Genomic DNA, 22,279 nt, shown 5'->3' with positions numbered 1-22,279 from the left:
TACTGGGAGGAACTTTGCCCTTCTATCTCTTCAAGAAAAAAATTTGAAGTATACTTGGCAGGTCAAGGTTCAGCCACAGAAATCTCAGCAGAAAATCAGCCACCCATTTGAGGGTAGCCTGTTTCTCACGCACCTGCAGCCGACCGAGCTTGGTGCTCGCGGGCAGACTCAAGGCGGTCAGAACATGTTCTGAGGCATCCCTGGAAAACAGCAACTGTCTCTGGCGAGGAGCAATAGGACGGGCTTAAAATGAATTCTTTGCCTGGGGAAGAACAAAGCACGAGTTAGATTTTGAGGAACCACAGTTGGCCTGGTTCTTGCCCCCATAGAATTTGGAACTGAATAGGCCATTCTTGGCCCCATTGTGCATGGAGCCCTCATCTATCTTGATTAAATGAGCCTTGAATGCTCGCTTTGGCAGCACATATACTAAAACTGGAAAGATACAGAGAAGATTAGCATGGTCCCTGAACAAGGAAGACATGCAAATTCATGAAGTGTTCCGTATTTTTTAAAAAAAGAAAAAAAAATGAGCCTTGAATTTTGGAGCTCCCCTCTACACATCTTTAGCAAATTCAGGGGCCAAAAGCCCTTCTTGATACCTGACTTTGTCATCATGCTTGCGACTGAAATCCAGTTTTTCCTGTGTAATATTTTGTGGAAACTGGGAGGCCTTTAAATACACAAAAGAAACATTTGTTTATTATTACCAAATTAAAAAGAATCATAGAATGTTTAAAGTTCTAAATTGATTTAGAATTCATTTAGAATAATAATAATTCCTTGCACAAGGCTGGTAGACACGTTGTTTTGGCCTCTGTCCACCATCCCTTCCCTCTTCTTCAGGGAACAGCACTTCACTTTTTCCTTTGGGCAACTACCTTCACCCCACTATTAGTCCACAAGGTTTATATGGGACTGATTCTACCCCCTAGATCCAGAAGAGTGTGTAAAGAGAGTCCACATCCCCTGACCACAGTGATTGCTTCGAGGATGAGCACCCTGTCCAGGCTGGGCCAATGAGACCCACCCTAATTTTTTTTTTTTTTTTTTTTTTGCGGTACGCGGGCCTCTCACTGTTGTGGCCTCTCCCGTTGCGGAGCACAGGCTCCGGACGCGCAGGCTCAGCGGCCATGGCTCACGGGCCCAGCCGCTCTGCGGCATGTGAGATCCTCCCGGACCGGGGCACGAACCCGTGTCCCTTGCATCGGCAGGCAGGCTCTCAACCACTGCACCACCAGGGAAGCCCCGAGACCCAGCCTAATCTGATGGAGTTTCCGAAGCTTGTCCCCGGGGTCCTGATTAATACATGTGTAGCATTTTACACGGAAAGCTTAAGGAGCTTCTTAAGGTCACAGCAAATCATTCACATTGTCAGCTTCTCCTGATACTGGCCCACTTTCTAGTTGGGGAACAGTGATACCAAAAGGTCATTTCAATAATACATTAAGAGCGTTCATTCAGGTATTCATTGAGATGATGAATACTACTAGATGCCTGGTTCTGTGCAAGAGATGGAGTTTGACTGAAACAGCCATGATTGCTGCCCAATGATGTTCTGAAAGATGTGTATATGGGCACACGCAGGAGGGGCATGTACCCTACCCTGGATGTGTTCATATGCGTGTCCAGGAAGGCTTCCTGGAGAAAGAGACTGGCTTCCTAAGTACCTCTGCATCTATTCTCCTTTAATTTTAATTTAATCTCATCCTCACAGCTACTGTCTTAGTTCAGGCTTTTTTTGTTTCACATTTGAATTATAGCAAGAGCTTTCTAACTGGACTGGATACTTCTACTCTTATCCTGGTCCCTAATATCCAACTCATTCTTTAGTGATGACAGAATGATTTGTTTCTTAGCAACATTTTACTGACATATTATATACATACATAAAATTACATATGTAAGCATACAGCTTGATGAATTTCCTCAACCAAGCACACCCATTAACCAGTGCCCACATCAATAAACATGGCCACCACACCAGAAGCCCATCTCACGTCCTCTTCTGTATACTCACCTCCTCCCACAAATGAGTTTTTAAAAATACTAATCTCAGGGCTTCCCTGGTGGCACAGTGGTTAAGAATCCGCCTACCAATGCAGGGGACACAGGTTTGAGCCCTGGGCTGGGAAGACCCCACATGCCGCAGAGCAATTAAGCCCGTGTGCCACAACTACTGAGCCTGTGCTCTAGAAGCCGCAAGCCACAACTACTGAAGCCTGTGCAACTAGAGCCCGTGCTCCGCAAGAAGCCACTGCAATGAGAAACCCGCGCACTGCAACGAAAGGTAGCCCCCGCTCACCACAACTAGAGAAAGCCCACGCACAGCAACAAAGACCCAACGCAGCCAAAACTAAAATAAATAAAATAAATAAATTTAAAAAAGAATACTAATCTCATTATATTGCTCCCTTGCTTTGTTACAGCCTTTCAAGGACTCTCCACAGGCTTCAGGATAAAACCCCATCTCCTTAGCCAAACTAAACTCTTGTAATTCCTAACCTACTATCCTGGTTCTCACTGCCTGGCCTTTGCATATGCTGCTTCTTCTGTTTAGACTAATGTCTCAGCCCTCTTCCTCCCCCATTTTAATCATTCCTAATTATTCCAGGAACCACCTTCCCAAAACCTTCCAAGATCCCTTCCTCTCCATAGATTCTGAAAGGTAGAAATAGTGTTTTTCATCCCAGTTTCCCAGTTGGCTAAATGAATAAATGAGAACACCTGGCTTTATTACTTTCCCTTAAAGTCTTTCCTTCTCTTGCTTCCTCTCCTCCATCCCTTTTAAGTAAGAAGGTGAATAAATGCATATAGTTTGTAGGTAAGTCATGACTTTTTTTTTTTTTTTAGTCATGACTTTTTCACTGATCCAGCCACAACCTTCTGCTTGGTATCCCCTCGCATACACCAAGATATGACTGAAGTAGGGACAGTTTGTGGTCCTGCACCCTACCAAGATAAGTGGACACAATGGAAATTGATATTCATGAGATCTGAGCCGTTCTGCCAGTAAAAAGTTGCTTTAATTGGAATATCTGAAGGATCTAAGGGAAAATTGGGAGTGGGGGGAGGATACAAGCAAGTAGGCTAACATTTACCAAATGCCAAACACAATGTTAGGCTCTATCTATGATGTCTTATTTAACTGAAGTTGGGGAGGAATGGGCATAAAGGTATAGATTTTTGAATTGCATAAAAAGAAAAGCCAATATGTCCTTTCCTTCCTTTGGTTGAAAAAAGTTATTCATGCATTTATAGCTTTTTCTTTCTAATTAAAAATAAGAGTGGAGAATCACTGAAATTTCTAATTTCAAAGACAATTTGCTTAACTAGCTTGAAAAATGATTCTATAAAAACATTATAAAAGTTTTTGGCGTGTAGGAGAAAGTATCACTAGGTTGATGGGTACAGCCAGAGCACCTAACGCTGTCCATTCAGCTCCCAAATTGTCACTGTGGGTGGGCAGGTAATGCCACTTGAAACTACCTAAATGAAACCATTTTTATAGAAGCTTTTACAATCTGTACTTGGTTTTCAATGAAAAAGTTCTGCACAATAAATCCAAATGGCATAACATCAAAAACACCTGACAGGATGGCCCCATTCCCAGCAAGTCTACTTATTCCCTAACATCTTATAACTTACATGGCACTGGGCTGGGGCACCACCAATGCACTGCTGTGATCTAAAAATTCTCTCAAAACTGCCTTCTCTCCTTAGGTCAGCAGTCCACCCATGCCCTATTTAGAACTTTGCTGAATAAAGGTTAAATTACATAAATGAAGACCAAAATCCAGAAATTCAAATTCAAGCCATCAGGGAAAAAAAACTCCTTAAGTCAAGGTAGAAGTAGATGCCTCAGTTGCTTCATTGATAAACCTGAAGAGGCCACTGTGATACTTACCCTTTATACCCTAAACTTGGATGCTATAATATTTATCTTAGTCATCGTTTTATAGTTCAGAGTGTTTTGCTGGATCTTCATGAGTGCAGATATTAAGCTGTTTCTTAAGTGCTTAGTAAAATTAATGGTGTTGTTCATTCATTCATCCCACAGAATAGGCAGGAAATTCATAGCTCTGGTACAAAGAAAGCTATGAGCCAGCAGGCAGAAGCGTTCATTCAGTGGGGGAGCGAAGAAAAAGAACGTGTTTTCATTGCTCAGAAAATTTTCGATTCTTCTCTTTCCTCTTTTGGGGCTGTAGGCAAAGCGAATGTTCTCCTGACAGTAGGGTTTCCTTGAAAACTTGGTTTCACAAAATGCACCACCTTTGTGGGCCGCGCCGCGGGAGCTGACTGCACTACCTGCCTGCGTCGGCGTTAGGTCACGAGGTCAAGGTCGGCTTCGCGTAGGCTGCGCCTCTTTCAGCATGTTTCCTTGGCCTCGCGGGCTCCCTCCCTCCGGCAGGCGTCGCTGGCCATTGATGGGGCGAGAGGAAGGAAGCGGATCTTCGATCCCGCCCGGAGGCTCGGCACCCCTGGGCCGCCTTCCTCCCGTGCCCGCCTGCGCTCGCGCCGCCGCGGCTCCTGGAGGGTCTCGCGCCACCTGCCGGCGCCCAGGGATGAACCGGGCCCTCACTCTGGAAGGCAAGGATCTGGGCGGCCGCGATTGAGGGCTCGGGCGCAGCTGGGAGGGAATCCCCGGCGGGCGAGAGCGCCAGCGCCAGGCCAAGGCGTGAGGTACGCGGAGAGGTCCGGGATCACGGCGACGGCATCCGGAGTCGCGGACGGGGCGCTGCCGGGGAGTCCGGGAACCCTGGAGGGGCCGGGGAGTGGGCGGAGGTGCCGCAGGAGGCGTCCGGGGCTTGGCCGGGTTGGTCTGGTCGGGCGCGCAGTTGAGGGGAGGGACGGGGCTGCGCCGGGCTGGGCCGCTGGGTCTGCTTCCCTCGCCCTGGACCCTCGCTGGGCGATGAGTGTTGGGGAAGAGAGGAAGACCTGCGGGCCTTTAGATCCTGGGACCGCCCTTTCCCGCTCCAGGTCGGGCGGCGAGCAGCAACGAAGGCTGGACCCTCAGTGGCAGCATGAGAGCGGGCGCCGCCGCTCCGGGCTTGCGGCCGCGCGGCAGGCGGTGGCGGCTCTGCCGGCGCTCGCCTTGGGCGCGCGGTGGGGCGGGCGGCGCACTCCGCGTGGAGGCCTGAGGCTGTCCGAGGCCCATCTGGCGCTGATGGCCGCCAGCCTGGTGTGCAGCGCCGTGGTCGTCTATGTTTGCTGGAAGCAGCTGCCGCCCCTGCCCTGGGCCTTCTCCGTCCCGCCGCGGCGGGTGAGCGTGCTGCTGTGGTGGGAGCCCTTCGGGGGCCGGCACAGAGCCAAAAGGCCGCACCCCGATTGCCGGTTGCGCTTCAACATCAGCGGCTGTCTCCTGCTCACTGATCGCGCGGTCTACGGGGAGGCCCAGGCGGTGCTTTTCCACCACAGAGACCTGGTGAGGGGACCCCCGGACTGGCCCCCGCCCTGGGGCGTCCACGTGCGCCCGGCGGAGGAGCAGCAGGTGCTGACGGACGACGAGGAGGAAGCCGTGGAGGCCTTAGCCCTGGCTGCCTCGGGCCCCAGGCCCCCCGGCCAGCGCTGGGTGTGGATGAACTTCGAGTCGCCCACCCACTCCCCGGGGCTGCAGAGCCTGGCAGGTAACCTCTTCAACTGGACGCTCTCCTACCGGGCCGACTCGGACATCTTCGTGCCTTACGGCTACCTCTACCCCAGGACCCATCCCAACGAGCAGCCGCCGGGTCTGGTCCCGCCGCTGGCCCGGAAACAAGGGCTGGTGGCCTGGGTGGTGAGCAACTGGGACGAGCGCCAGGCGCGGGTCCGCTACTACCGCCAGCTGAGCCAGTACGTGACCGTAGACGTCTTCGGGAAGGGCGGGCCCGGGCAGCCGCTGCCTGACGTCGGGCTCCTGCACACGGTGGCCCGCTACAAGTTCTACCTGGCCTTCGAGAACTCGCAGCACCTGGATTATATCACGGAGAAGCTGTGGCGCAACGCCTTCCTGGCTGGGGCGGTGCCGGTGGTGCTGGGCCCAGACCGTGCCAATTACGAGCGCTTCATGCCCCGCCGTGCCTTCATCCACGTGGACGACTTCCCTGATGCCTCCTCCCTGGCGGCCCACCTGCAATTCCTCGATCGAAACCCAGCTGCCTACCGCGGATACTTTAGCTGGCGTCGGAGCTATGCCGTGCACATCACCTCCTTCTGGGACGAGCCTTGGTGCCGGGCCTGCCAGGCTGTGCAGATGGCTGGGGACCAGCCCAAGAGCATCCCTAACTTGGCTGGCTGGTTTCAGCGGTGAAGCCACCCTCCCCTGGCTGTAACCCAGGGAGGCCAAGTCGTCAGCTTTTGGATCCTCTGGATCCTCCGCTGTGCATCTCCTTAACTGCCGAATCATGGGACTGTATTTTCTAAACACCCATTTTTAGTCTATTCCCATAGATTAAAGTTGATTTACCAAGTAATATTATTCAGCACAAAGACTGGGTTGCAAGGGTCCTGGGTGCTTATGGTTTTTGGACAACTAGCAGTTGGGCTTCCTCTGCTGTCCAAGGGCATCTGAGCTCTGGGGTGAAGAATGGGCCCTTCCTCCCCTTGTAACCAGTGCAGAGGTGAAGAAACAGCTTACCTACAAGAAACAATTGTCAGTGGCTCTGAATTTCCTCATCTGCCACAGGCCATATTTGTGGCCTGTGCTGAGTCCAAATCTCACACAATGCTCCTCCACTCACATGACTGGGCCAAATGCGGCAAACCCCTGGTTTCAGAAAGAGCCTTGTTGCAGGATAGAGAAAGGACTGTGGCCACAGGTGGGTCTTTCTCTTTGTGCCTGGATTTCTCAAAGCGTCATCTCCTAAGAAAGGTGAGGAGGGTGGTCCAAGAATCCACTGACTTCCTTAACAAGTGCTGTTGTTTGTTCCCTTGCTTTATGAATGGAAACAAGATGCTGGATTGTCCTTGGAGAAGAGTTAGGATGAATCTTTGGTGTACCTCACTTTACACAAATGTATTCTTGAAAAGCCGCTTTTAAATCAAATTCACTGTTTTAGAAGAGCGCAATATTTAATGGAACCCTATGGAGAATCCCTTTATAATGTGAATAATCATCTGCTAACTGATGTTTTCTGTGTCTATGTTTTTCTATAACCTGGATTTTTAAAAAGCATATTAAAATTACAGATGTGAAAATAAAGCAGAAGCAACCTTCTTCTCCCTCCCTGCCAGAAAACCAGCCTGTGTTTACAAACAGAAGAGAAGGAAGCCACAGTGTCACTTTCCACAAAATTATTTATTTTGTGTCTTTACTGGAGCTGAAATTTAAAACTGGAAAGTCAGTCCTCCATGGGGTCCTGGCATTGCCTGTCTGCAGAACAATGAAAGGGATTGCACTGTGTTATGGAATCATGCAAAAGGAAAAAAGTTTCCTGGTGTCTGTTAATGGCAGTTTTTGATTCTGTTTTAAGTTAAATGTTTAGTTGCTAGGGAATAGAACTTAATCAGTGCCTGCAGTAAAAACTTTATCTTTTGTTACAGAAATCTGTAATTCTCCCTGGGGCCACCAGGTTCCCCTCCTGGTCTGCCCAGTAGCACAGTGGATACATCCCCACATTTCTAGTGCCCTTGAGACTGTGCTGTGGGACCAACTTTGAAAATATATGCATTGACTTTAAAAGTTGTTGAATGAACAGCATATTAGGTGTCACCATGTACCTGCACCACGTGAAACACTGAGCTTGGGAAAAACAAAAATGTGTAAGGCTAGGTTCCTCTCTTTAAGGCTCTTATAATCTATCACTGTCAAAAAGTAAATAGTGGACTTTGATAAATCAATTGGCAGAACTTATTTGTTTAAAGTAATGTTCTTTTTTAAAAAAATTATTTTTGGCTGCATTGGGTCCTTGTTGCTGTGCGCAGTCTTTCTCTAGTTGCGGCAAGCGGGGGCTACTCTTTTTTTATTTGTTTGTTTGTTTTAATTTATTTATTTTATTTTATTTTTGGCTGTGTTGGGTCTTCGTTGCAGTGCGCGGGCTTCTCATTGCGGTGGCTTCTCATTGTGGAGCACGGGCTTTAGGCGCCCAGGCTTCAGTAGTTGCAGCACACGGGCTCAGTAGTTGTGGCACGTGGGCTCTAGAGCACAGGCTCAGTAGCTGTGGTGCACAGGCTTAGTTGCGCTGCGGCATGTGGGATCTTCCCGGACCAGGGCTTGAACCCATGTCCCCTGCATTGGTAGGCGGATTCTCAACTACTGCGCCACCAGGGAAGCCCCAGGCTACTCTTTGTTGAGGTACGTGGGCTTCTCAATGTGGTGGCTTCTCTTGTTGCGGAGCACGAGCTCTAGGCGCGTGGGCTTCAGTAGTTGTGGCACACGGGTTCTCTCGACCGGGGCACGAACCCGTGTCCCCTGCATCGACAAGCGGACTCTCAACCACTGCGCCACCAGGGAAGCCCAAATATGTTGACTGGGCATTAATCCAGTGGGATTTTTTGTTTTTTTTTTTCTTTTTTTCCTTTTTTTTTTTTGATTGACATATAGTTGACTTACAGTGTTGTGTTAGTTTCAGGTGTACAGCAAAGTGATTCAGTTAATATATATATTATATATGTAGTATATATATGTATATAATATATATTCTATATAGCATATATATTATAGATAATATATCTTCTTTTTCGGATTCTTTTCCACTATAGGTTATTACAAGTTATTGAATATAGTTCCCTGTGCTATACAGTGGATCCTTGTTGTTTATCTGTTTTATATATAGTATTGTGTATCTGTTAATCCCAAACTCCTAATTTGGGGGGGAGGGATAACTTAGGAGTAAAGTGACATTCTTAATAATACCATAAATCAATTATTAGAAAGCCAGTTGATTTAAAGCCTGAAATAATGGGTTTGTTTTCTCCTTGATTTATTATAATAAGCACCCTCAGTGACTGTTGTGGGTAGGGTCCAAGATTAATTAGGTTTATACAGAATTCTGCTGTAAACAGTAATTGCATTTGATTAGTACAATTAGCTGAATCATAAAGTAACTTATCTCTATGCATTTGTTCAAAAAGCTCACTAACTCACTAGGTGCTTCAATTCTCCCTTTTCCTTAAAAGGAGAAATTGAAATCCCTGGATAAAATGTCCTCATTAAAATGTTATAGTATGGGCAGAATTATCAAATTATCAATAATTTTATAATTATCAAATTATATCAAAATAGAACCCCCAATAAAGAAGGAAAGATTCTATTCTTAAAATAAGTATTTATGAATTATTGGTCAGTGGTCTTGGTGTTATTGGGAATCTACATGGGACAGTGGGGGATAGTTTGAAGGTAATCTGCCTTAACTCTGAATTCCAGCCATGTGACCTTGGGCAAATTAGTAATAACCCTGAGCCTCAGCTTTCTTAACTGTAAAATGGGGCAAGAAATGACTTCACAGCTCCTTATGAGCTGTTCAGGAAATAAAGTAATAAGGTGCCTAACACATAGTGGTGACTCAATTGGTGACAGAGAGATAAGTTTATTTCCCTTCTTGCAGTGGTTTCACGGTGCCTCCATATCCATTTATATGGATTGTAGAATTAAATCTCAGGGTATGTTACAGAATATATCTGAAATAAAAAGGAAGTGGCCTCATATCATGTATTTCAAATGAATCCCTAAAGCTCAGCCATACTATTTCAAGAGTCATTACTGCCATTTAGATTGAGCTAGAATTTGCAGACTAGGGAGAAACACTATGCTTTCTGTGAAATAAAAAATTGTTTTTGTTTTGGTTAATTTATATTGTTAAATAAGTATTATTTTACTAATGCTTTCCTTGGTATTAACTCTATTTAAAACTAACCATGTTATTTATTGAATACTTAGCATGAGGAAGGTATAATTGCAGTTTTATGTGCAAATTTAGGGTAAGGAACAAACTATATTTTTAGGCTAATTTCATCAAACAGCCAGAGAAATACGGCAATTGCTCATTTTATATGATTTCATTTTTCAAGTCATTCTAAATTGAGCAGGTTAAAATTTCACATACGCTAATATAAAAATACTTAGAGATGCATCACATGTATTTCAAAATGGCTTTCATAAACTTTTCTTTCAAATGTATTGCAAATTTAATTTAATATTTTTAGTGCTCGATGACTTTAATTACACGAGTATGCCTGAAATATTTGCATCAAGAAGACAGTCTGACTTGCTTTCAGTATTCACAGGTCCTTTCCAGTTTCCAAACCCTTCCTCAGCAGTAATTTAGAGGAGACAGGGTAGCTTCATGGAAAGAGCACGCAATTTGGAGTCAAAACCTGGGTGTGTGGTTTTGCCACTTTCTGCCCCTGTGGCCCTGATCAGGCGCGTTACTTAAATTAGCGTCCTCTTTTATAATGCATGAATGCCCCTGCAAAACAAGGATTAAATGTGTTTGCCAGGGTGCTTTGTACATTGTAAAGTGCTATACAGTTACAGGATGCTCCAAATTTTCAAAGCTCTAGAGCAGGGATCAGCACACTTTTTCTGTAAAGGGCCAGAGAGTAGATATTTCAGGCTTTGCTGGCCATACAGTCTCTGCTACCACTACTCACCTCTGCTGTTGGTAGTACAAAAAGCAGCCACTGACAATCTGTAAACAGAGGCGGTGCCGGGATTTGGCCTGTGGGCTATAGTTTGTTAACTCTGCTCTAGACTTTTAGAGATAGGAATTTGAGAACCTACCTGCTGGGGTTTTCTTAGAAGGGATTTACGAATTGGAATTAGAGAATTTTGGAGGCAGTTACTAGACCAGCTTTGCAACGTTTCCTAATTGTCTCATCTCGGGTAAATTATTTAAGCTTTCTGCGTATTGATATTCTCATCTCTAATTGAAGGTAATCATATAGAATTTATGGAGGTGTTGGGAGAATTAGAAAAGACACTTAAAGTACTCAGGACAACGTCGGGCACACAGGAAGCACCTGGAAGATGTTAGCTGTGATGATCACCAGTCCATTTTACAGAAGAGGGACCTGGTTAAGGACTTACCTAAGGTTACAGTGATAGCGGCAGAACCAGCCGTGCTTGTGCAAGTCACAACTCCTTTGAGCCTCTGTCACTTGAACTGCAAAAGGAGGGGGTTGGACAACGTCTTCTCTCGGGACCTTCTAGTTCCATTGCCCTCATTCTACTAACTGGCACCCTAGGGCTTAAAGAACTAATTTACCTCCCTAAGTGCCTTCCTTACAGTCTGGAAATGACTTACTACACAGCATCAGTAAACTGGTGGAAAATCCAGGCACCAGAGAGGGAGACTCTGATGTAGCATTAGTAAAATATATATCTATTTATTTATAATATGTAATTATTATATTTTATATATGTGTGTATAGATGATATATATCTTTTTTTAATAACACGCCTTAACAATCAGGGAAGGGAACCCAGTCCTTGGTAATGAGTATGGTGAATAATTGCAACAAATACAGTTCAAGTCATCCTGGGATATGTCTCAGGGACTTTTACGCTGCACATTCTTACAACAAATCAAGTATTTATGTACCCATGTTCGGATTATTTTGACAAAATGGTTAAAGATGGAAAATGACTCCTTGTTTATAATGTATATTTCCCAGTCACTAATGTACTCAACAATGATACATGGGATGTTTCTTGGTCAAGGGGTTTCTGTAAGTTCTTTGTTTCTAGAAGGGTGACTGAAGTGTGATGGCTTTGCCTTTTCTGAATCACACAAGGTCTCGTTCAACTCGTCCTCTGCTCTTTCTTGCCTGGCTTCTTCCCTTTAACCTAGTGACTCATCTCCAAGGGTGTAAGTAGTGTACCCTTTTCTCTCATTCCAGTTGACTTCACTGAGTGCTCTGATGCCCTCTGTACTGTCTCTAGCTCCTGTGCGCTAAATTAAATAATGCCTTTTTTTTTTTTTTCCGCAGTACGCGGGCCTCTCACTGTTGTGGCCTCTCCCGTTGCGGAGCACAGGCTCCGGACGCGCAGGCTCAGCGGCCATGGCTCACGGGCCCAGCCGCTCCGCGGCACGTGGGATCCTCCCTTACCAGGGCACGAGCCTGTGTCCCCTGCATCGGCAAGTGGACTCTCAACCACTGTGCCACCAGGGAAGCCCTAAATAATGCCATTTTTAAAAGAGGTAGAATAATGGGAATTCCCTGGCGGTCCAGTGGTAAGGACTCCTTGCTCTCACTGCTGAGAGCCCAGGTTCGATCCCTGGTCGGGGAACTAAGATCTCACAAGCTGCACGGCACGGCCAAATAATAAAAAAAATTAAAACAAAGAGGTAGAATAAAGACTAGGAATGTGATGGTGGGCAGAGGCATCTTTCTTCTTAACAGCTTATGCTCAAATTATTAAAAGGGGAAAATATGAACTTGGAAAAACACTATTTTCTCTACTTTCCCTTCTCCAATAGATGCACACTGATGTGCTCATTTAAGTATAGAGTTTGAAAAATGATGATAGCCAGCTGAGGGTAGAAGCAGCTGTGACAAGAAAAGAGGACTCAATAATGAAAGAGTGAAAAAAAATGCGTTATAAAGCAGAATGGGTGGTGAATATATGTGGGGAGTGAAGAGGATAAAGGAAAGACATTGGGGTAAATGAGTAAGAAGTGCTTGAAGAGACAGTGAGAAGATTCGATGGAAAAAGAGGAGAGGGAAGATGAGGGTGAAATGACAAAGAAGTACGATAAAGGAGGAACGTGTGCCCGGAGAATGAGAGAAGAGAGTAAAATCTACCATTCGATGCCACTTTCCTCAAAAGAAACCTTTGTTCCAACTTGAAATGCAGCATCTGTTGGCAAGTGGGGAGTGAAATGACAAGGAGTCAGGAACTTAACAAGGAATAAAGTGACATTTCAGCAGAAATATAAAACTGGCCCGTGGTTGGTTACAACAGATTCTTCTGATTGCTTCTTTTTCATCTTGGAAAAATCACTTTCATTGCAGTTTTTTGGGTTTTTTTTTTTTTCTTTAAATTTCCAGTCAGCATACTTGAACTGTCCTCAATATCTACTTTTAGAGAAATTTATTATTTTTTAAGATAGCCGTAATCAATTGACTCCTTTGAAGAAGGGTCGTTGGGAAATATGGAGGGGATTCAGAACATTTGATACCTTATTAGTGTCATGGGGAACCCTACTACAAAACTATTTCAAGTAAGTTGTAGAGAATTGGATTTTTTGAGATTGTCAAATGAATATTTCTGAAAATTACTGAAGCTTCCCTAAATATACTAAAAAATGATGCCCTATCAGGTCGAGTGCTAAAATCTTAATCTGAATTATTTTGCAAAGAGGGGGAAATGGACATCTTACATACATTTCTTGGGTGTCTTCTCTGCAGGCACTGTGCTAGGACTTGGGGATGTAAATAAAACTAAGGCAAGGACTCTGCACTCAAAAAGTGTATGTTCTACCGGGAGAAACACATTTTGACAAACAATTCTAACCCATAAGTGCTGTCATAAGAAAGACGTCACAGAAAGACGTATTAGATCATGTGCAGAATCACAGAATTTAAGGGGACAGAAAGCAAACTCTCAGTAGTAGCCTCAGAGGGGTCGGAGGATCACATGTCAGGAACGAACTTTCTCCATCACAGGCTAACTCTTCATAATGTTCTTTATGAAGAATACAAGTGCGACAGCCTCTAGTCTCAACATTTATCTACCTGATTATTTTCACTAACACTACAGTTAAAACTAAATGCCATGCTTAAGCATCACGTTCAAAATGACTAATCTCTAAAGGGATTTTGCTCTCCTAGCAGCTAGGCACACCTACCCTGACCCTATGATTTTCTCCTTCTTATAATGTCAGGTAAACATTTAGAAAGCTCTGTTTCACTTCCTGAAACTTATTCTGAAATACAATGAAGCACAACCATCTTACAGATCAAACAGAAACACCTTCTGATAAAAATGAGTCTCATCTAAGGACTTACCAAGCCTCCCTTTTTTTTTTTTTTGCGGTACGCGGGCCTCTCCCTGCTGTGGCCTCTCCCGTTGTGGAGCACAGGCTCCGGACGCGCAGGCTCAGCGGCCATGGCTCACGGGCCCAGCCGCTCCACGGCATGTGGGGTCCTCCCGGACCGGGGCACGAACCCGTGTCCCCTGCATCGGCAGGCGGACTCTCGACCACTGCGCCACCAGGGAAGCCCAAAGCCTCCTTCTTTGGGAAGTATACATTTGTGGTTTTAAACAAGGATTCTTTGCTAGAAATTGTAGTTCACCAATATGTGTTATTTATTAAGCTCTTACTGTATGCGGGATGCTGTACATATTTTTTTTCTATTTTTTAAGTCTTTACATTAAAGGCATTGTAGTAGTCAGTCCCTAAGATGAATCTAAGATTCACCCCTAAGATGACGCCCATTGGCTCCTCCTCCTGGTGTCCACACCCTTGTGTAATTATCTCCTTTTGGGTTTGGTCTGGATTTAGTGGCTCATTTCTAAAGAAGAGAAGAATATGGCAGAAGTGAAAGACTGACACTTCAGAGATTAGGAGATAAAAAGCCTGGTTTTCCATTCCTGGGCCCTTTCCTGCTTTCTAGCTTGCTTGCTCTGACCTGCTGTGAGCTACCCTGAGGCAGGAAACAGAGGGAGGCCCTCTGGCCAACCCAGTGAGGAACTGAAACCCTCAGTCCAACAGCTCAAGAGGAACGGGGTCTGGCCTCCCACATGCGTGAGACTCCAGATGAGACTCCAGTCCTGGCTGATATCGTAACCGCAACCTCCTGAGAGACCCTGAGTCAGAGGCCACAGGGTGAGGCAGGCCCAGATTCCTGACCCACAGGATCTATGAGGTAATAAATGTTTGTTGTTTTAGGGTTTGTTTGGGGGTATTAGATAACTAATGCAGGTATTACCCCCATTTTAGAGATAAGAAAACTGAGAAGCAGGTTAGGCATGTACAATACTGCAGCTAGTACCTGAGCCAGGATTCTAATACATGTCCATTTAATTTCAGATCTTTTGTTATAGTACTCTTTCATTAAGTCCAACTTTTGCAGTAACTGTGATGTGTGCCCCTCTGTCCTAATTTACATAAGTTTTGCCAATCTTCCGCTGCTTATATGGGTAATCTTCTCAACTACTCTGAATCTGCATTTTCTCATCTGTAAAATATGGGGGCACATATTTAGCGCTGGCTTACCAGGAAGCTTGCTGGGACTTCAGTGTCTGGACATCTGGAAAGAAGCAGGAGCTAGAACTGCAGAGGGCTTAGACCAGGTCAACAGACTCACTAGAGGCAATGCCTTTGGGTGGTTGCCAGCAGCTCTTACCATGGTATTGACAAGAGCCTGGAGACCTCATGGTGAGGGCCAGTATCAACTTAATAGCAGTTGTGATCTTGTGGATTGAGTACAAGAGTCTCCAGGTGGACATGACTTGGGGCCAGATGGGTAGCAGCAACCTTGCTGTTTCAGGTGGTCAGTCCATGAGGTTTAAAGCAGGATCACAGCAATGGGCTAGGCGTGCAGAAATGGGGTCCAGTCCCTAGGTGGATAAGGTTGGCAAAAGCTAGAGAAGATTCTAAGTCTTCTGAGTAGGGCTGGGGAAGGAGACTAGAAAACATAACCGCTCTTCTTTTTTGTTTCAAAGAAAAAACAAAACAAAATGTTTTTGTTTCAAAATCTTTCCAGTATCCTTGAGGCCTTACATGATCTAGGCAGGTCCGACATGATCAGACCTCATGTCTATTCCTCTCCTGCTCTGGCCACACCGGCCTCCTCACTCTTCCTTGAACACACAGGCAGACTCCTGCCTAGTGCATTTGCACTCGTGGCTTTTCTTGTCTGGAAAGAACTTCCCCCAGATATCCTCTTAGACGATTCTCAGGTCCTGCAAATCTTTTCTCAAAGGTCACCTTCTCAAGGAGGCCCGCATTGACCACACCAGTAAAATAGCCATCTGCCCTCCCCCTCACATGTATACTCTGAATCGCTTTCCTCAAAGCTCTAACCGTCCTCTAACATAAGCACTTCCCTCATTTACTATGCTTATAGTATAGTCTCCCTCTTACCAACAGAACATATGCTCCACAGGGCCAGCAATGTTTGCTTGTTTTTAGTTCACCGAGGTTTCCTAGATGTAAAAACACTGTGTCGTATATCTGACACACAACAGATATCAGTTGAGACAGTATCTTTATTAATGGAACCTCAGGCCAAATGCTGTTGCGTGGCAGCTGCAGCACAGCAGCCACTCACACTGACATCAGTGCCACCTGTACTTTCCTCACGAGCACTGCCTCCCCTTCCCTCCACCAAGCTCCCCCTCTCACACCAACCCTCCTGCATACTACAGCACACAATTCAGTTTCTCTCTTCAGAAACGAGGAGCCTAGGCTTGTAGCTCCCATTTTCTAAGCAACTGTGAGTTGAATTAGACTCTGTAAATCCATGAGTTTGCATTGGAGCCAGCACTCCGATTATGAGAGCTAAGGGCAGAGAGAGGGGGCAGGTTGCAGAGAAGCTAGAAACCCAACAGGAATTTAATTAAGATGAGAAACTACCAGATCCCTCTTCTCTGCTTATTCCAGGATCTGGTTCTTTAAAAAAATATTGGTAAAGTATGGGAAGAATAATCCAAGAAACACGCCTAGAAAAAGGGCAAGAGCTGGATGAGTCTGAAAATTCATCTCAATACCACAGAGACTCCTGCGTGCAGGGGCTTCCCTGAGACTTGTGGGGACGATGACAGGCAAAATGACTCCTGCTACTGTCAGAAAGAGGGGACACGCCGAGGAGAATGAGACCAGAACTCTAAACACGAAAAAGAACAGGCATAATCCAAAAGAACACCACAGAGGCAAAACATAAACACACGGAAGATGGGAGCTGAGGGCCGGACCCAGGCCTGAACTTAGGCTGACCCGGCTACATGAAGCCCTCACTGCCCATGGTCCTAGAAACAGGACGGGAACAAGGTGATGTCTAAGTCCCTGTGATCACAGGTGCTGGTGGGACAAGGCTCTACCAAAGGGACAAGGACAAAGGAGAAGAGAAGATGACCCAGCTGAGGAGTGACCACACCCAAGCCCAGGATGCACTGAGCACTGGTGCACTGAGCACTGATGCACGCCCCGTCCACGCTCGCTCTTCAGTCTTCCCCATCCCACCCTGGCGCCCCAACAGCAAACACGTGCATGCTGGAAGGTTCTCAGTGCTTCCGTTTACTTCCTGCCTCAAACTTTAGGAATCTTCTCCTTTATTTATTTATTTATTTTTTTTGCGGTACGCGGGCCTCTCACTGTTGTGGCCTCTCCCATTGTGGAGCACAGGCTCTGGACGCGCAGGCTCAGCGGCCATAGCCCACGGGTCCAGCCGCTCCGCGGCATGTGGGATCTTCCCGGACCGGGGCACCAACCCGTGTCCCCTGCATCGGCAGGCGGACTCTCAACCACTGTGCCACCAGGGAAGCCCCTCTTCTCCTTTATTAACCCATCAACCCCACAAGACACAAATTAGAAACGAGAAATTCATATCCGGTTTTTTATTTTCCATAAGGAAGTAAATTATTAGTACAACGTCGGGTCAAGTCAGGGATGGAGATGGCCCAGTGCTGCCTCTGATGGAACAGGAAAGCTGACTAGGGAAGAGAACACAGGTCATGTGGAGAGGGGGTCCTGGTGGGCAGGGGTGGGCCAGTCTCCCAACCTCCTCACGTGATGCTAATAGGAACACAGACACATTCAGATACCAGCTGCGAGAAAAGAGGTCAGGGGACCTTGATGTCACACGGCAAGAGAGTGAACAAATTTTGCATCACTAGTCTCACACAGAGGCAGCTGTCTCACACCGCAGAAGAAAACAACCGCGAACAAATTCAGGCCAGTCACTAACTGTTGACATTCTCAACAGTCCACGCATGCTCAGAATGTCCCACTCAAAGAATCTCCATAACCCTGTTATGTCCCCTCTGCTCCAACCCCTCCCTCACTCCAGGCCCCAAGGGTCTCACCTTTAGGATCTGTGAAAGACACATCAGAGCACTGATCATTTTCACTGACTGGGGTAGAGCAAAAACAGGATGTGGTCAAAGCCCAGAGATGTGACTAAGGGAGAAATTATGGGCTGGGTGAGGTCCCGGCCATGGGCTCCTGCCTACACTCTCCCACGGTTCTCAGGGATCAACCCCCATCCCCACCCAAACTTGGTGCAGCCTGAGCAGAGCTCCCTCCTTTTTTTTGGCTGTGGGAAGAAAACATCACGTGAGAGGCCAGGGAGAAGACTGGACCATGAGATCCTAGACAAACCCCCTAGTCCTGGACTACAGAGAAGTTCCTAGAACTGTGCCTGAAGACTCAGGGCAGGATGGGGAAACATGAAGAAAGGGGATGTAGAAGAATTGGACCAAATGCCCTCCTGGACGTCTGTCCTCAGCAGGGACCTTCCCCTCCGATCTTTGAGTGTCAGGGATCAGGTCCACACACCAGAATTATCAAGGCGAAAATTTTGTCTTTCATTCTCACAAGTGCTTTACAAAAAAGTGAGGGTTAGCAATTAGCTCCAGACTGGGCAAGTACCTGTGTGTGGATCGTATTGCCCATTAATGAGGCAGGGCCAACTTCTACCTAAGGCTTAAAACCCTCCAATGGGATAAGAAAACTCGGATCCCCTCCCTCCCTTCCCTACCTGACCTGCTTCTTCCTTCACATCACAGTTCTAGTCACCACAGCAGGGACCACAAACAGAACCAGGCCAACAAAGATGCCCATGGTGGGGATGGTGAGATGAGGGGCCCAGACCTCAGACTTGAGCCCTGACCTTGCTGAAGGTGTCCAGAAGGGCTTCTGCTTTCTCTGAGAAGCTCCACCTCTTAGCCCCCTCCTTATACCATCTCAGGGTGATGGGCTTGTTGCACTAAGCAGACGTATCTCAGCTCCTCTCCTAAAGGCATGCCCATGGCCACCCACTTCTGGAAAGCCCTTGTCTCCGCAAGTTCCATGTCCTGGATCTGGACCTTCCTGTCACACTGCCAGATCAGAGCGATATCTGCAGGGTAGAAGCCCAGGGCCCAGCACCTCAGGGTGACCTCAGGGGCAGAGATGAGGTGGTGGGCTACGTGCATCTTTGGGGATTCTGAGGAGGAAGGCTCAGAAAATTCACACTTTGGGTTACCTTCACAGGCCACTGAAGCAGCACTCTTGCCCATCCTGAGAATGGACAGGACAATTGGTTTAGAAGGAGGAAGCAGAAACCCCAGACATCAGCCTGGACTGGCGAATCTGGGATAATCTTCTACTCCTTGGAAAGTTCTAAAATCAGGGTGAGAGCCTGTGGTAGGAGGCTCCAAGTCTCTAAGAAGGAGAACACAGACTGCTGTTTCTGACCGGGGTAGAGGGTGAATGACTTAGAAATACCAGAATCAGGCCTCCAAGGATGTCCTCAGGCAAAGAACAAGGGCTTGAGAGAGAAGGTCGTGGTTCACAAGACAGCTGCCGGGGTCAAAGGGAACAGCTGATCAGTCGTTTCAGGGATCGTCTCCCCCTCCATTGCGAGGGACCGTGTTCCTTAACAGTCCTTTAAGGAAACCAACGTTAAAAATTATACTGTTATTTGGTTTATGTAGCAGTCTCAAAAAGAACCGTAGTGGTGAGAACAGATTAGTGGTTGCCAGGAGTTGGAGGTGGGGCGGAGGATGTGAACACAAAAGAGAAGCCTGAGAGAGTGTTTTGGGGGTCACTAAACTGTTCTATTTATATATTGGATTATGGTGATGGTTGTACGAATCTATGCATGTGTTAAAATTTATGAAATTGTACATCAAAAAGAGTCAATTTTAATGTATGATAATTAAAAATAAAAACAAAAATAGAAAAAAAAAGGAATAAAGAAAGAAAGGCGAGCCCTCTGGGCCAGTCGCTCTGTAGTACAGAAGATGAAAATCTAGGTGGACTTCTCCTTCTACAGAGCAGCAGGAGGGGCGGTATTCTGACGCTGATTCCACTTTTCCCTCTTGTGGGAAACTAGCCCCAGCCCAAGGGGAGGGCGGGGAGATCCGCTTCAGCGTCCCCCGTCCTGTCAGATTCTCCAGGTGTCTGGGTTACCACTCCACGCACTCCCGCTCCAAGTAGTTCCTGTGCCGCTCCGGCTCACCGGCTGCCTCCCGCTCGCGCGGGTGATGTGAGCCGCCCTGCCTTCCGCGAGCTCAGACCGCGCCGTCGTTCAGGGCGAGGTAACCGGCGCCCTCAGAGGCGTCCTATTCACTGTACCCAGCGGAGGAGGCGCGCAACACGGGACGGATCGCATCCACCAAACCACTCCCTTGTCTGAGACCCTGGCCCCGCCCCCAACCAGCCACGCCCACACAACCCCGCCCACGTTAAGCCCTGCCCACAGCCCCGCCCCAAAGCCAGCCTCTCCCGGACCTCTGGGCAGTGATTATAGCCTAAACCAGGGGTCTGCAACCCCTGGGCCGCTGACCGGTCCCGGCCCCCGGCTTGTTAGCAACAGGGCCGCTCAGCAAGAGGTGAGCAGCGGGCTTGCGAAGCTTCATCTGCTGCTCCCCATCGCTCGCATTACCACCGGAACCATCCGCGCTCCCCTGCTCCCCAACGAAAATTTGTCTTACACAAAACCGGTTCCTGGTGCAAAAAAGTTGGGGACTGCTGGCCTAAACTGAAAATGAAACCGGGTGAAAGAAGCCGAGGGCTCCTTCCGGGTGAAAGGGTCTGGGCGGGCGGGTGCCGCAGCCTCCCAGCGAAGCTCGGGGCGACCGCGGTCCATCTGTTGGGATGTGGGTAATGACCTGGAACCAGGCACGGGTCGCTCACAGGCTTCGCTCTGGTTGTAGTAGCCGCGCAGGTGTTCAGGCTCCTGGTGAAATACCGGGGCTCCCGGCCACCGGCTGGGACGCAGTGTTGAAACACTGCAGAGAGTGGGAGCATGGCGGTGGGGACGCGCTGAGAGCCTCCATCTCCCCACTCCCGCACTGGTGCCGGGGCCGAGGTCTACGCGGCCGGGAGGGGAGGAGAGGGTGAGGGGGGTAGAGAAGAGGGGAAAGGGACAGCGGGACAGAGAGAGGCCGCGACTTTAGGGGTGGGCGAGAGGAGGGGGCGGGACACGGGGGAGGGCCGGGCCCGGGTCCAGGTGGCGGAAGGGTCGGGGCAGAAGAGGCTTTCCCCGGGGTCCTCAGCTCCGGCCAGGCGGTCCCTTAGCTCTTCCTCCACAAATGACGTTTCTCTCTTGATCCCGCACTCCCGGGTCCGTCCACCCCCTCCCCGTCCCCGAGAGCAGCAAGAGGAAGTGTTAGGGCGCCGTGATCTGGATCCAGGGGGTCTGGGAAGAATCAGTCCCGGCCCGTGCGGACTCTTAACCGAGAATCTCGGTGACCCTGACTGACTTCCCCAGAAATCGGACCCACTAGGGGAGTGCGAACTGGGGCAAGATCGCGTACTCTAGCAGGAGGGTCTGACACAGATTGTGAGGGGAAAAAGTGAACCTCCTGGCAGATGGGGATGCCCCAACACTGAGCTTTCTGTATCTGAAACACTGCTCTCGGATCCTGAGACCCTGAGAGCCACACCCAGGACCTGGTGTTTGCCCCGACCCCTCTCCTGCCTTGAGCATTCTTTGTCACACTGTCTCCCTTAGTCCTGCCCCAGGAGATGACTCATCCATTCTCAAAACATTTTGAATCAATATTATATATATGTACATAGTCTTAGTATTAGTGAGGACCCTAAGGATAATTTAAAAAAATTTTTTATTGGATTATAGTTGATTTAAAATGTGTTACAGACCTACTAGAGAATGAACTTGAGGATACAGAGAGGGGGAAGGGTAAGCTGGGACAAAGTGAGAGACTGGCATGGACATATATACACTACCAAACGTAAAATAGATAGCTAGTGGGAAGCAGCCGAATAGCACAGGGAGATCAGCTCGGTGCTTTGTGACCACCTAGAGGGGTGGGATAGGGAGGGTGGGAGGGAGGGAGATGCAAGAGGGAAGAGATATGGGGACACATGTATATGTATAGCTGATTCACTTTGTTATAAAGCAGAAACTAACACCATTGTAAAGCAATTATACTCCAATAAAGATGTTTAAAAAATAAATAAATAAAAATAAAATGTGTTAGTTTCAGTTGTACAGCAAAGTGATCCAGTTATACATATACATATATTAATTCTTTTTCAGAGTCTTTTCTCATATAGATTATCATATAAGTTTGTTTTCAATATCTGTAAGTATGTTTCTGTTTTGTAAGTAAGTTCATTTGTATCATTCTTAAAAATTAGATTCCACACACGAGTGATATCATATGATATTTGTCTTTCTCTGA

The 22,279-nt window shown here is 47.3% G+C and overlaps 2 protein-coding genes and 1 non-coding gene across 3 annotated transcripts; 2 read left to right on the top strand and 1 right to left on the bottom strand.

The window, feature by feature from the left end:
* Window positions 1-405: 405 nt before the first annotated feature.
* On the top strand, window positions 406-512 carry LOC112390383 (U6 spliceosomal RNA). The gene has a single exon (XR_003001257.1). It is a non-coding gene; the product is annotated as a U6 spliceosomal RNA (small nuclear RNA).
* A 3,881-nt stretch (window positions 513-4,393) lies between these two features.
* Window positions 4,394-7,106, top strand: FUT4 (fucosyltransferase 4). Its single transcript, XM_024731322.1, has one exon. The coding sequence runs from the start codon at window positions 4,913-4,915 to the stop codon at window positions 6,287-6,289; it is 1,377 nt and encodes a 458-aa protein (XP_024587090.1). The 5' UTR covers window positions 4,394-4,912; the 3' UTR covers window positions 6,290-7,106.
* Window positions 7,107-17,380: 10,274 nt separating this feature from the next.
* On the bottom strand, window positions 17,381-20,879 carry LOC112390349 (hereditary hemochromatosis protein-like). Its single transcript, XM_024731282.1, is given in 3 exon segments — window positions 17,381-19,074; window positions 19,990-20,129; window positions 20,515-20,879. Coding segments are annotated over 3 exon segments (759 nt in total). The 3' UTR covers window positions 17,381-18,820.
* Window positions 20,880-22,279: the final 1,400 nt, after the last annotated feature.

This window comes from Neophocaena asiaeorientalis, unplaced genomic scaffold (assembly GCF_003031525.2).
Source record: "Neophocaena asiaeorientalis asiaeorientalis breed wild unplaced genomic scaffold, Neophocaena_asiaeorientalis_V1.1 scaffold143, whole genome shotgun sequence".
Lineage (NCBI taxonomy): Eukaryota > Metazoa > Chordata > Mammalia > Artiodactyla > Phocoenidae > Neophocaena > Neophocaena asiaeorientalis.
The sequence above is the reverse complement of the archived record's forward strand: the minus strand, read 5'-3'. Positions and strand labels throughout refer to the sequence as shown.